The sequence below is a fragment of the Pleurodeles waltl genome, chromosome 11, assembly GCF_031143425.1.
Source record: "Pleurodeles waltl isolate 20211129_DDA chromosome 11, aPleWal1.hap1.20221129, whole genome shotgun sequence".
NCBI classification, from domain to species: domain Eukaryota; kingdom Metazoa; phylum Chordata; class Amphibia; order Caudata; family Salamandridae; genus Pleurodeles; species Pleurodeles waltl.
This window is the reverse complement of record NC_090450.1, coordinates 388,738,636-388,752,788: the sequence shown is the minus strand read 5'-3', so window position 1 is coordinate 388,752,788 and position 14,153 is coordinate 388,738,636. Positions and strand designations below refer to the sequence as shown.

The window sequence follows — 14,153 nt, the reverse complement described above, 5'->3', positions numbered from 1 at the left end:
ACCCCCAGAGCATGCACCACCTGGAAACTGTCGAGAAAGCCGGCAGGATAAAGCGATACAAGGTTGCTAGTAGTCGTCTTGCTACTTTGTTGCAGTTTTGCAGGCGTCCTGAGCAGTCAGCGATCGATCCTTTGGCAGAAGGTGAAGAGGGAGATGCAGAGGAACTCTGATGAGCTCTTGCATTCGTTATCTGGTGAGATCCCCAAAGCAGAGACCCTAAATAGTCAGAAGAGGAGGTTTGGCTACCTCGGAAGGAGGATTGGCTACCAAGAGAGGTAAGAGCCTATCAGAAGGAGCCTCTGATAGCACTGGCCACTCAGAGCAGTCCAGTGTGCCACAGACACCTCTGTTTCCAAGATGGCAGAGGTCTGGGACACACTGGAGGAGCTCTGGGCACCTCCCCTAGGAGGTGCTGGTGAGGGGAGTGGTCACTCCCCTTTCCTTTGTCCAGTTTCGCGCCAGAGCAGGGCTGGGGGATACCTGAACCGGTGTAGACTGGCTTATGAAGAGATGGGGACCATCTGTGCCCATCAAAGCATTTCCAGAGGCTGGGGGAGGCTACTCCTCCCCAGCCCTCACACCTATTTCCAAAGGGAGAGGGTGTTACACCCTCTCTCAGAGGAAGTCCTTTGTTCTACCTTCCTGGGCCAGGGCTGCCTGGACCCCAGGAGGGCAGAAACCTGTCTGAGGGGTTGGCAGCAGCAGCAGCTGCAGTGGAGACCCCGGAATGGCAGTTTGGCAGTACCCGGGTTCTGTGCTAGAGACCCGGGGGATCATGGAATTGTCCCCCCAATGCCAGAATGGCATTGGGGTGACAATTCCATGATCTTAGACATGTTACATGGCCATGTTCGGAGTTACCATTTTGACGATGTACATAGGTAGTGACCTATGTACAGTGCACGCGTGTAATGGTGTCCCCGCACTCACAAAGTCCGGGGACTTTGCCCTGAACGATGTGGGGGCACCTTATCTAGTGTCAGGGTGCCCACACACTAAGTAACTTTGCACCCAACCTTCACTAGGTGAAGGTTAGACATATAGGTGACTTATAAGTTACTTAAATGGTAAATGGCTGTGAAATAACGTGGACGTTATTTCACTCAGGCTGCACTGGCAGGCCTGTGTAAGAATTGTCAGAGCTCCGTATGGGTGGCAAAAGAAATGCTGCAGCCCATAGGGATCTCCTGGAACCCCAATACCCTGGGTACCTCAGTACTATATACTAGGGAATTAGATGGGTGTACCAGTATGCCAATGTGAATTGGTAAATTTAGTCACTAGCCTGTTAGTGACAAATTTGGAACGCAGAGAGAGCATAACCACTGAGGTTCTGGTTAGCAGAGCCTCAGTGAGACAGTTAGGCATCACACAGGGAACACATACAGGGCACATACTTATGAGCACCACTGGGGCCCTGCCTGGCAGGGTCCCAGTGACACATAGACTAAAACAACACATATACAGTGAAATATGGGGGTAACATGCCAGGCAAGATGGTACTTTCCTACACCCGCCACCGCCAAAACCAACCTCCACGAAGGTATGAAAGCCTCTCGCCAACTGGATGGAGAACAGTCACCTAAAGCTGAACTCAGACAAGACAGAGAGCCTCATCCTCGGCCCCACCCCCTTCGCCTGGGATGCCTCCTGGTGGCCGTCCACGCTAGGAGCCGCACCAACGCCCACCAACCACGTAACCAACCTGGGTTTCATCCTTGACTCATCGCTGTCCATGACCCAACAAGTCAACGCCGTCTCATCCTCCTGCTTCAACACCCTCCACATGCTCCGCAAAATCTACAGGTGGATCCCTACCGAAACCAGAAGGACGGTCACCCAGGCCCTCGTCAGCAGCAGACTAGACTACGGCAACTCTCTCTACGTGGGAACCACAGCAGTTCTCCAGACAAGACTGCAACGGATACAGAACGCCTCCGCACGCCTCATCCTCGACATCCCACGCCACAGCCACAGCCACATCACAGCCCACTTGAGAGACCTACACTGGCTCCCCATCAACAAAAGGATCACATTCAAACTCCTAACCCACGCTCACAAAGCACTCCACAACACCGGACCAGCATACCTCAATGATCGACTAACCTTCAACACCCTGAACCGCCAGCTCCGTTCTGCTGACCTCGCCCTCGCCGCTATGCCACGCATCCACAGGAAAACAACCGGAGGCACATCATTCTCCTACCTTGCTGCCAAGACCTGGAACACCCTCCCCATCCACCTATGTCAGACCAAGGACCTACTGACCTTCAGGAGACTCCTCAAGACCTGGCTGTTCGAGCAGTAGCAGCCTCCCCCCACCTGTTCTACAAAGAAAGAGGATACAATATGGTGGCATCTGTAAATATAAGGGTTGCTCTCCTGTGACTGGGGCATATGATATATGTACAGAAATACATGGGTAATGTAGGTTTTTTGTTTACTTTATTGTAATTGGCGACTGAATTTTAGTAGAAAAGAAAGAGAAGCATAATCCTTGCCTCTGTGTCCTCAACAGAAATGAAAATTCTAGACGTGTAAGCTAGAAAAAATTTCACTCGGTTCGGGTCAGAACAACCATCCGAATCTGTGCATGGAAATCAAATACTCTTCAGAACTAAGGGCCACATGTACTAAAGCATTTTCCCATAGGCACAGAATGGGTAAAACCCTTTGCTACATCTGGCCCTTAGTCACAATACTGAAACAACAGAGATACAACAATGTATCACTAACTCTTGTAGGTCCAGTACTCACAGCTTTACCCGGTTGACACATACCTGCAAAAACTTCCGCTTCAAACCTCCTGAAATACATGAACACCTTATAAGCTGACTTGAGGGTTTACATACATGTGAGAAACTGGGGCTGATTGCAGAGGCCCCCTAACTTTTTGCCCCCATTTTCCACTTTATGCTGGTGTTTTCCTGACTCTGATGGTGCCCTGGGTACTGCTAACCAGTCCCAGGGCCTGTGCTCTGTGTAAAATGGATATGCAAATTAGGCTAATTATAATTGGCTAAGTTAACCTACCTATAAGTCCCTAGTATATGGTAGGGCATGTAGGTTTAGGGACCACAGCATAGGTGGTGCACACCTAGGTGCATTGCTGAGGTTCCCAGTGTCATTTTAAAAGCAAGCCTGCCTTGCTGGCTGCTTTTAAATTAAAGTTATATGCAAATTCGACTTTGGAATTAAAGGTACTTCCAAAGTCTTAAACTACCTTATTTTTACATATAAGTCACCCCTAAGGTGTGCCCTATGTGCCCCTAGGGCTGGGTGCCATGTAACTATAAGCAGGGACTTTATAAAAATAGATTTATAAGCCCTGGTGAGGTAAAAACAGCCAAATTCGTTTTTCCCTCATTGAAGTAAATGGCCTTCATAGGCTAGAATGGGCAGACTTTATTTTAAATTTTAAAGTCTCCTTAAATGTTACATACCAAGAATTTGGTATCAAATTGATTGTTATAATAAATCCCACAACTTCCAGTTGTTGGATTTAATATAACTAGTGCAGGTAAAAAGTTTAGACTTTACCTAAAAAGTTGCCAATTTCAGCTCTGCATTGTTTTTGCTGCTGTGCTCTGATTGGCCAGCCTGCAGCAGCTTCTGCCAGGCTACTTTAATGAGGTGTGAAGTGGCCTGACTTCACACAAAGGAATGTGCTTGGGGGAGAGAATCTCCCCTCAGCAGATGGGGAAGCAGGAAGGGGGAGGGCTGCCAAACTGGTCTTCAAAGGCAGAGAAGGACATCTGGAGCACCCAGCAACACCCCCACATCCTGCAACCCCAGACAGCTAGGTGCCCCCTTGATTAGATTAGGAGAGGGCAGGAGAGGGGTGTGTTTATGATTTTTAGCCACACCAGTGGGTGGGCTCAGCCAGATCTCTCCTCTAAAAATCAGATTCATCCATTTTGGATTTTTAGAGACTGTTGCCTTCTGGGATGGATTTTTGCCACACTTCCCAGGAAGTGGTCATCACAGGGGGACGACCCTGTCCCTGATTGGAGGACCAGGGCCCCCCTGCTTTTCACCCAGGAGCAAGGATAAAACTGGCAGACCTGCACCCACGCCTCAGATCCCCACCAAATTTCAAGAAGAAAGAACTACAAGGAGAAGAAGGACTGCCCTGCTGGACCCCTGGCCTGCACCTGGACCCTGCACTCAGAAAGACTGCACCAGCTGCACACTTGGGCTTCACCACAAGAAGGACTTTGCCTGGCTTCCACTGGTTCAAGGAGGGACTCCCTGTTTGCTACAGGTGAAAAATTGCTAACCAGAGTCCCCTGCACCAACTCCTGAAAAAGTGACCAGCTGACCACTGCCCAGTGGCCAAAAAGGAGTTTGCGCCAGGTGCACTCTGGGAGTTGAAGTCCGCACTTCCCAAGGACCATCACAGAACTTCTGGACCCTTGGGGTGAGCTGTGGACCCCAAAAGAACCTTAAAAGAACATCTGGGTGAAGCCCCAGAAGTTTGGAAAAGATTGGAGAAATTTTAGAAAAAAGCTCCATAAAGTGACCGACTCGACGCGGAAATTCTAGCCGGCTTGCCTCAACCGCGACCCGGCCTGACTTCGTGGTTCGTCCCGGTCAAGAAAAACATCCGAAAAAGAGACTAAGTCCGAACGTAAAAAGTTGACCGGGACCTTCCAGCCATCGTATCCGAGAAGGGCTCCACGGACGTCGGATCAAGATCCAGGTTTACCCCGGTCGAAGGATTTTCATCTCGAAAAAACGACTAAGTCCGAATGTAGAAATCACCACCGAGGAAACCGACTTCGCGTATCCGGACAAGGGCTCCAGGAGGTCGGATCCAACTGGCAGGTTCGTCCCGGTGAAGAAAAACTTCAAAATAAAAGACTAAGTCAGAAGGTAACTTTTTAACCGAGGCCTCCCGCGACCTGTAGCCGAGCAGGGCTCCATCGCGGTCGGCCTGAAAGTTTGACTTTGTCCCGGTCCTGGTGCAACCAGATGACCCGATTGGCGCTTTTTGTTTCTATGCGCTAGAAAATAATAATACTTTAAAAATTCATATCTCCGGTTCCCCTGAACCGATTTTAATCGTTTTTGTGTCATTTTAAAGATAAAAATATAAGCTATTTTTATAAATTGGTTTTGGATTTTTAAACTGTTTCCTGTGTTTTATTTAATTACTGTTTTGTGATATTTGAATGCTTTACACTTTGTCTCCTAAGTTAAGCCTTGATGCTCGATGCCAAGCTACCAAGGGTAGAGCTGGGATTAATTTACTGAGACCTAACTGTACTTTTGTGGAGGTTTGTGGCTTGTTGCTAGGTGTAGGTACCTACCTGCCCTATCAATAACCCATTTTCCAACAATACAGCTACCTGATTATCTCTTAATTGGTAACATCTGATGTGTTGTTAGAACCACGAAGTGAAAACAATACAACTGGACCAATCACACCACACACAGTATGACTGAAAATCGCATACTAATGTAAAATACTGTCATAATATCCTAAATTACTGAAGTATATAGTTTATTTTCGACCCAACCACACTCAAACTAGATGACAAAATAAAAAAATGACAGCAGCTAAAAATGAGATAATGAGAAAAAATGAATTATATTGGAAGAATAATAATGTAAAGAAGAGAATTATTTATGAAGGATCACATGGTTGCCGAACGCCCAGAACTTTGCATACAAATAGACCACACAATGTCGGAATATACCTTCATCCTACGGTCTTCTTGGTGTGGAGCTCTACAACTGGGATACTTAATCTAATGGTTGAGAAAGTCAAACAGAAAGGAAATTGCACTGCACATGCCCATTCCATTATGGCAAAAAAGAAACTCAGACTCACTACAACTTTTGTCCTTCAGGTCTCAATGTCAGTAGACCTGACAAAATAAAAACCAAATTAAATAAAATTAAACTTAACCCTTTTAGATATACAGCGGTCTCAAACTCACAACGTTCTCGGCACATCATTCGCACATTTTAAGGAATAATGCTATTACGCTAGAATCGCATTAGTATGAAAATACCACCTTAAGCCTTGTCATATCAGTTCCAGAGAAAATATCTATAAGAATAAAAAAAATAATGGAACTATCAAGCAGTAGTTGCAGCATCACCAAAAGAGAGAGAAGACACCTGATTAGTTGCTTGTACTCAAATCGCAATCAAATATTTTTGTTCACATTCTTATGCCATATAGTTAGATACAACTGTTTAAGTAGTCCAATCAGAATCCTACCTCTTATAGAGTAATATTCAGTTAATGGTCAATGCTCAGACCATAGCTCACAGACTGTACCTGATTTATCCACCAAGGTTCTTAACGTTTTGATCTGTGTTCCCTGTTATCTACTCTATGATGTATTAATATATTGTCAATGCTCATGAAAGAAATCCGATTTATGTGTACTTGTTGATGTTTATCCTTAAAGTATACATCTATGGAAGATTTGTGCCTACATTTCTTATGCCCCCCCAAATGTTCCTTCCATCTCTCCTTTAACGGTCTCTTGGTTGAGCCTACATATTGCAATGCACAGGTAACAATACAGACATAACTGGTATTAACATTCATGAAAGAATTAATCAAACTGTTGAGATTGATCATGATTAAAGAACACCACAGACATGTCTTTAACATATTTGCAGCAAATACATCCTTCACGTTTATAACATCCTGCTGGTTTGGTATCAAGCCATGTTCTCATTGCGGCTCCTGAATAACATACCAGATCACTAGGTCTCAGAATAGATTTAAAGTATCAACTTTTCTGAACGTAATCAGAGGATGATCTGGTAAACCTCCACATAATTCCTCGCCCAATTTGATGATATCCCAATGTTTGGACATGGTCTTAAAAATGTGTTGATTTCCTGCAAAGAATTTAGTGATACATCGTGTCTGTCTATCTGTTTTGCACTGTCTTTTAGCTTTAGTTGTTCTGTCAATAGAGAAGAGGGGCTCTTTTGTTCTCATTAACTTTGTTCAGAGCAGTTTATAATGTCTTGGTGGAATAACCTTGTTGATCAAACTTAAGAACAGTAGCTTGTGCTAACAAATCAAAATTATTTGGATCGCTACAGTTACATTTATGCCTCAAAAGTTCTCTAAACGGAAGGTTAGATTTTTGACTTGTAGATATCTGTATTTCTTTTTCCTTTAATAACTCCAAAACTACTGAATGGTCTTACAACAAATCACAAAAATATATCTTTCTGGACCAAAATTTAGCTTGCTGAAAACCTTGGTGTAATTTAATTCAGCAGTTCGGGCTGCAGTTGTGTCTAAAGTCCCTATGGGAAATTGCATGGGGAAAATGTGTTTTTGGACCACCCTTTTTTTCGGTCCCCGCTTGACAGATCACGAGGACCCTAGTTTTGAAAACTTCCTGAAGATTTGTCAAACCGCATCAGTTATTAGCAAAACAAAAAGGCTTTGTCTATGGAAAATAGGTCCTAACTATAACTGTAGGTAATAAATATCTATAACTATATAGCTATATTTACATATCTATCTATCTATCTATTTATCTATTCACTGAAAAAACAAAGGTTACAGGGATGTTATAGTTAGGTTCTAAATTTACTCATTCAAAACTGTAGAAATTCAGCAGCTAGAGTTTGAGTTCTTTCAAGTATCTATAACTCACGCCCTAAGGTAACTATAACTCGCGTCCTTGCCTCATGTCATGAGTGATGTAACATATGAGGTCATAAGCAGTGCATTGTGGCGTCATAACTTATAGTTAGCTCAGGTAACTACAAGTGCAGAATTTCACTTTTGTACAAATGAAATGTGAGTATAACTATAATGTCCCTGTAACCTTCATTTTTTTCAGTGAATACTTATATATATATATATATATATATATATACTACTGAGTTTGCCACTGAGTAGTATAGCTAAGACCATGTTTCTTTAGGAAAAGCATTTTTTTGTTTGCTTATAACTTTGGTGGTGTTTCGCGATACTTCACTAAATGTTCCATAAAATATATTCCTCTACCTCAAATACTTTTTTTTATGATTTAGAGTGAACCATCATGTGGTTCCAGAAAAAGGGAAAGTCCCAAAACATGCTTTCCCCATTAAATTTTCCATTAGAAAATTAGAAACAACTACAGTTTAAATTGCTGAATGGAGGTAAAGCAAATTTGTCCAAAAGCTATATCATGGTCCAGAAAGAGTGCTTTTTGTGGTTTGGTAGATCAGTAGATTTGGAGAAATTAAGGCTTAAAATTTTTTATATTTCAAGCGGCGGAGGATCTGCGAGGCAGCCAAATCTGAAGATGAGAACTGACTGACAGCTACCACATTAACATGTGGCGGCAGCCATCTTAGTATTCCGGGACTTAGGGGGTTATTACAACTTTGGAGGAGGTGTTAATCCGTCCCAAAAGTGACGGTAAAGTGACGGATATACCACCAGCCGTATTACGAGTCCATTATATCCTATGGAACTCGTAATACGGCTGGTGGTATATCCGTCACTTTTGGGACGGATTAACACCTCCTCCAAAGTTGTAATAACCCCCTTAGTCTGCTGTCTTAGTTTAAAATAAAATAAAAATAGGGGGGCAGGGTAGACATATGCTACCAACCTAGGGCTGGTGGGGGCTTCCAGAGGGTCCCCCGTGGGACCAAAAAGGCATTTTTTTAAATCTGCACTGCAGATCCATGGCTCCAATTAAAAAAATGGTGGCCTCTCACCTTTCACCCTTTCATTTAAACTCCCAAGGGTTGGCAAGGGCATGAGGGATGATGCATTTGTTTTCTTTAGGGGAGGAGGTCGGAGGAGGTCACGTGGACCCCCTCAACAAGCCTTGCAGTGGCCCCGGGAACCCTATCGCCTTGGACCTTATCTAATATGAAAGGGGAGAGGGTCATGCGGCCCACCTCTCTAAGCCACTCTATAGCCCAGGTGACTCCATCCCTTGGGTCCTAAGGTAAAATAAATTGGAGGGAGCATGCGGCCTCCCTCTCTGAGTCACTGTTGGGGCCCAGTGATCCTATCCCTGGGATCATCTGTAAAATAAAGGGGAGAGGGCTATTTAGCCCACCTCCCTTAGAGAATGTTGGGACTCGGGTGCCCCATCCCCCTAGGGAGATTGAATGTTGGGGGGCATAGCCCCCCTGAGTAGTACACTGGCTTTGGGTATTCAAACACCCAGAGCCTGGTGCAGCAGTGTCCCATGGACCTCATCCCTGGGACACTATAGTTCCCTGCTCCGAAGAATGTGGACATGTCCTGCTCATACTCTCCCCGGAAGAGAAAGGGCCTTTGCTCCTGCCAGACGGGGTTAGTGAGAAACGCAGCTCCTGCCCAGACAGAAGCAAAGGAATGGTGTCAACTCCCACCAGCAGCTAGTATGGTGCTGGTTGGGGAGTGGTTTGGGGCCATGGGGCCACAGGGCTCCCCCCATGGCACCCTGTGAGTCAGTTGTGAGTGCCACGAGTGGGCACCAGGCCACCCATATAAAAGTTACACAATGGCCAGCTCCCATGAAGGGAGCTGGCAGAGGCTGTGGGGGCACTCAGAGCCCCATTAGGAAAAATTGAGTGGGGGTGCCCTGGGTGGGTACCGGGGCACCCCAGTTGATTTAAAAAAAAAAAAAAAACGAATAAAAATGTTGCTGGCTCCTATGTGGCACATGGGGCTGCTTGCAGAGTGCTGTGTGCAAGTAGCATGTGTGGACGCGGGAGCCCTGGGGCTCCTACCACAGTTCCCAACAGCAACAATTGTGTGGGGAGCCCCAGATGGGCACTGGGCAACTCCTGTTGATTTAAAAAAATAAAAAAGGAAAAAAATATTGCCATTCATGACCTCACCTATTACATTACTCATGGCATGTTCTATGACATCATTGATAACATGACTGAAACACCTGAAATTACATCACTGATGACAACACTGTGCATGACAGGGGTGCGAGTTATAGTTATTTTAGGTTATGAGTTATAGTTACTTCAGTTAACTATGACTGGTGAATTTCAGGGGTTTATAGAGTTTAAAATGTTACATTTTAGCTGACGTTTTCACCTGACCATAACGTCACTTTAATCTTTGGTTAAACCAGTGAATTTCAGAGGTTTTTTTAAAATGAAAAGTAAGATATCATTACCATAAATAACTATAACGTCACTTTAACCTTTGTTTTTTCAGTGAATAAATTGCTAGAGTTTTTTTTTTTATGTAAAGTAATATTTAATCACTAAACCAAGCACACAATGTACATAGCCTTGGCCACGTCATGAGCAAAACTCCCTGTGGCCTCCGTTCCTCACGGCACACATGGATAAAGAGCCTGCGACCACCGCAACCTCCACCCTCTGGTGACCAACCCCACCAATGACAACAGACACCTCCCGCCCCTTTTAAAAAATAGCTTCCCTGATCCATGGCACTCATGTAGGAGTCTAGGGCCCAGTGCCGGCTGAGAGGGATCATGGACCCCCTTTTATTTGTTTTACTTGAACCAGAGGTGGTCCCACAGGGAATCCAAGCACATGCTCCAGGATTATCAGAGTACCCCTACTCTTCCCCCTGCATCCCAAATCATGTAATAAAAGTTACAAAATGTTTGTTCAGGTTGTGGCTAGCCATTCATAGCGCAAACTACAGTAAGACTCTTTGGAATTTCTCTCTACTGTTGGAGTGAGGTGGCTGACAAGAAAAAAAGACCTCTCGGTCAAGCAGTTCGCTCTATTTTTTTAAATTGTGTGCCCATAGGACTCCTGCAGGTATCTAGCCAACCTAACTCTCCAGTATCTGTACATTTTGAACCTTAATTTCTCAAAAACTACAGAACAGATTTATATTATTACACCAAGTCACAAAAAAGCATGCTTTCTGAGTAAATATTTAGCTTTAGGACACATTTGGTGTAATATTGTTCTGGCATTTTGGCTGTAGCACTGATCAAAAATTCCTATGGAAATAACATGGAGAAATTGTGTTTTTTGGATCCCCATTTTTCTATGCCCCTGCCATTTCACAGTTCGACCCGAAACTTCCAGGAAGGAGCTGAGGTGGATGAACTATTTGTTTGGAAGGTTTTGTGAAAACTAGTCAAACAGTGCCAATATTATAAGCAAAACAAAAAATCAATTTCCTGTTTTAACTAGGTCCTAACAACCATATATATATACATACACATGCATATATATGTGTATATACTCACTGAAAAAACAATTGTTAAAGTTATGTTATAGTTGGCTGAACATTTCAGTCACAACATAATGTTAAAGTAATAAAACCACTGAAATTCACCAGTTATAGTAGTTGCTAGTAACTTTAACTCAGGTCGTAAAGTAACTGGAATTTCAAAGGTTCATTTTTAGTATAAAGTAAGATATAACTACAATTCCTAACTATAACTTCACTTTAACCTTTGTTTTTCTAGTAAATATGCAAGATTTATTTTAATGTAAAGTACTATTTTGTTACCATACATAAAGCCAACCCCATGTGTACTACCTCTGTGGGCAGCCACCCCCCTGCTGCGCATGGCCTTTGGATGTGCTCAATGTGTGGTTGGCTACAGGCCCTGGTCCAACTCCTTGGAGACAGCAACCCAACTCCACCCATACCCGAAGTCATGCACAGCATGTGGTTGGCCTCTCAGGTCCTGACTACAGTCAGACAGACTTTTTGACTTTGTCAAAGAGTCACAGCACCACAATACAAAAAGTGAACCTATTGACTTTATTAATAGGTGGGCATATCAGTATGTCTAAAGCAGATCTATCATCTTTCTACCAAAATCACTGATATTTTTACTCAAATATGCATTTCAGTAATTCACACAAAGCAATGTTTATTAGCAGTAATTATTATAAACATATGTGTGTTTGTGTGTGTGTATATATATATGGATATCTATTGAGATAACCAATGTTTACAAGATCTGCCATAGGGACATCCATAGACGTGAGCCACGTTTAGAATTGTGATGACTTTGACATGTATAGCGACTTGAGGGATTTAACCTTGTGTGATCTAATTGATCATGTTTAGCAGGGTGATTCCAAGGATGTCTACTCTGGCACATCATACTAACCTCTAGGGAAGCATGTTTAGTAGAGAGTTAATTTTAAAGTGTTTTAAGGCCTTGTCTGGTTCACATTGTAGCTCTTACCTGATGCAGAAAGCAGGCTCTCCAAGCTCCAGTACCTGGACAGGGGCCGTCTCATCCCACCATACCCCATGCTGCTGCCATCTGATTCTGAACCTGGCGAAAGCCCTGAGCTTCCACTGCTGCTGCCACATTCCCCTGAAGCCTGCGACACCTCTGGTTCTCCCAGGCATTGGTGAGTCTTCATCGCGAGATTGGAGAGTGTGGTGGGTCTGGTGACTTTGCTGATTCTGGTTAGCTCAGCAAAACTGTTCAGTCAGTGGCCTTGGAAAATCTCGTGGCTCCTGGTGAAATTGGTAGACCTGATGATTTTGGTTGTCCTTGAGAACACGTTGGTGATTCTGGCATGTAGTACTGGAGTCAAGAAACAATGTTTGTTGCCTTGAGCTGTCCTAGGCCAGTGATGTGAACATTCTTTAAAAGTCAGACCACTCTCTGAAGAATCCTAACATGAAGTTCCTAACAACAGGGTCTCTAAGTGAGGACTCTCAAACATGGTTACCTTTGTACAACTTTCAGGGAAGGCTCCCTGTGAGAAGTTTTTTAAAGCAACATCACAGTGAGAGCTTTCTCGGAGCAGGCTCACTGTTGATCGTCTCAGGAGTTCAAGGGACAGGCTGCTTTTGATCTGGATACACAGCCCATGCACCATGTGAATCCATACATAAGGATCATCAAATCAGATCTGCTGTGATGAAGTGCCCGGAGCATGCTCTCTACATCCTGACATAAAATGTCCTACGACGTACTCCCAATAAGGGTCTTCAGAGAAAATTTATTTTGCATCCTAACATGAAGGTTCACACATAAGATTCTATTTGTATCTTGACGCTGGGTTCTTCAGAGCAGGCTCACTGTAGTAGAAGCTTCAGTGCAATCTCACTTCGAGAGTGCGCACTAGGCAGTTGGGTGGGTTATTAGAGTACGCTCTGTATGTCTGAGCCTCGGTATAAGTTTCCTGGAGGGAGTCCTCATCGCTGTCTCGCTGTGAAGAAGCCCCAGAGCAGGATTCTTGTGAGGCTCCCCAGAGCCGGCTCCTGCTGCATCCTAGCATAGGGGTCCTTTTCAGAGCAGGATCACTGGGGGGAGGTGAGCGGAGCTCGGATTAGTCACTCTGTGTGACAGGACTCAGTGCAGGCTCCCTGTGCGTGGAAGCTTAAAGCTGGCTTCTCGTAGGTGAGTCATCGGAGTTGACTCCTTTAAGGAAGGGAGCGAGAGAAGTCTGCTTACCAAGGGGCGTCAGAACAGGCTCCCTCTGCATCCAGGTTGTGGGTTGCCTCCGAACATGCTTCTAGTAATGGGGTCCTCAAATGCCGCTCACTCTGACGGAGCCCTCAGAGCAGGGAACCGCTACACATCCGTGACTTGGGGTGTGAAGCTCTTGCAGCCCTGTCTCGCGGCCCCGAGAGCTCAAGCGCCGCTCTGCAGAGAGCGCTGAAGTCCGTGAACTGAATACACCTTATTCGGTGGTTTACTCAGACAGCAGACAGTGGTTTCAGAGGCAGCTTGTACGGGAGAGATGAGCAGCCAACCCTGCGACGCTGCCTTCCAGTACCAGGCTCTGGTCTGTGCCAACGCCACGGCTGCTCATGGAGACAACTGAGATGAAATGTTCGGAGCTGTCCTCCTCCACAGGAGCTGTGGCCCCTCCTCCCAAGGCGGTGGTTTCAGCGCCTGCTCCACAAGGAAGAACCTCCCGTCTTAATAGGCTGCTTCTCTTGTTTCCACCGGGCTGTAGTCTACCTCACGAGGCTGCAGATCTCGCATCCTTCCTCCACGAGTGTCTAGTAGCTCTTGCACCTCTAAGAATGCAATTCCGAGCTGCTGCACCTCAAGCTCTCACCCTACAAGGCAGGAGGAGCTCGCGTTACGGAAATGTTACAAATCAAGTCCTGATATCGCAGACTGACCCTCTCGTTACATAAGTAATTCATTGTATGCCAGGTCTATCTCTTATTTCATGCAGATATCACAGGCTGAACACGTACACAGCAGTGGCGTAACGAAACTTGAGCCACCCCCCTG

General features: G+C 44.9%; 1 protein-coding gene across 9 annotated transcripts in view; it reads right to left on the bottom strand.

Moving 5' to 3' along the window:
• The window catches only part of ARHGEF4 (Rho guanine nucleotide exchange factor 4), a 1,288,638-nt gene that overhangs the window by 534,379 nt on the left and 740,106 nt on the right, over window positions 1-14,153 (bottom strand). Inside the window, exon 1 of one of the 9 annotated variants that reach the window (XM_069213717.1) lies at window positions 12,132-13,935. The exons of 7 other annotated variants lie outside the window; for them this stretch is intronic. In XM_069213717.1, coding sequence (XP_069069818.1) covers window positions 12,132-12,315 — 184 coding nt within the window. In that variant the 5' untranslated portion in view covers window positions 12,316-13,935. Of the gene's footprint in view, window positions 1-12,131; window positions 13,936-14,153 lie in introns of those variants that run through there. One more of the 9 variants, XM_069213718.1, reaches the window with a different exon arrangement.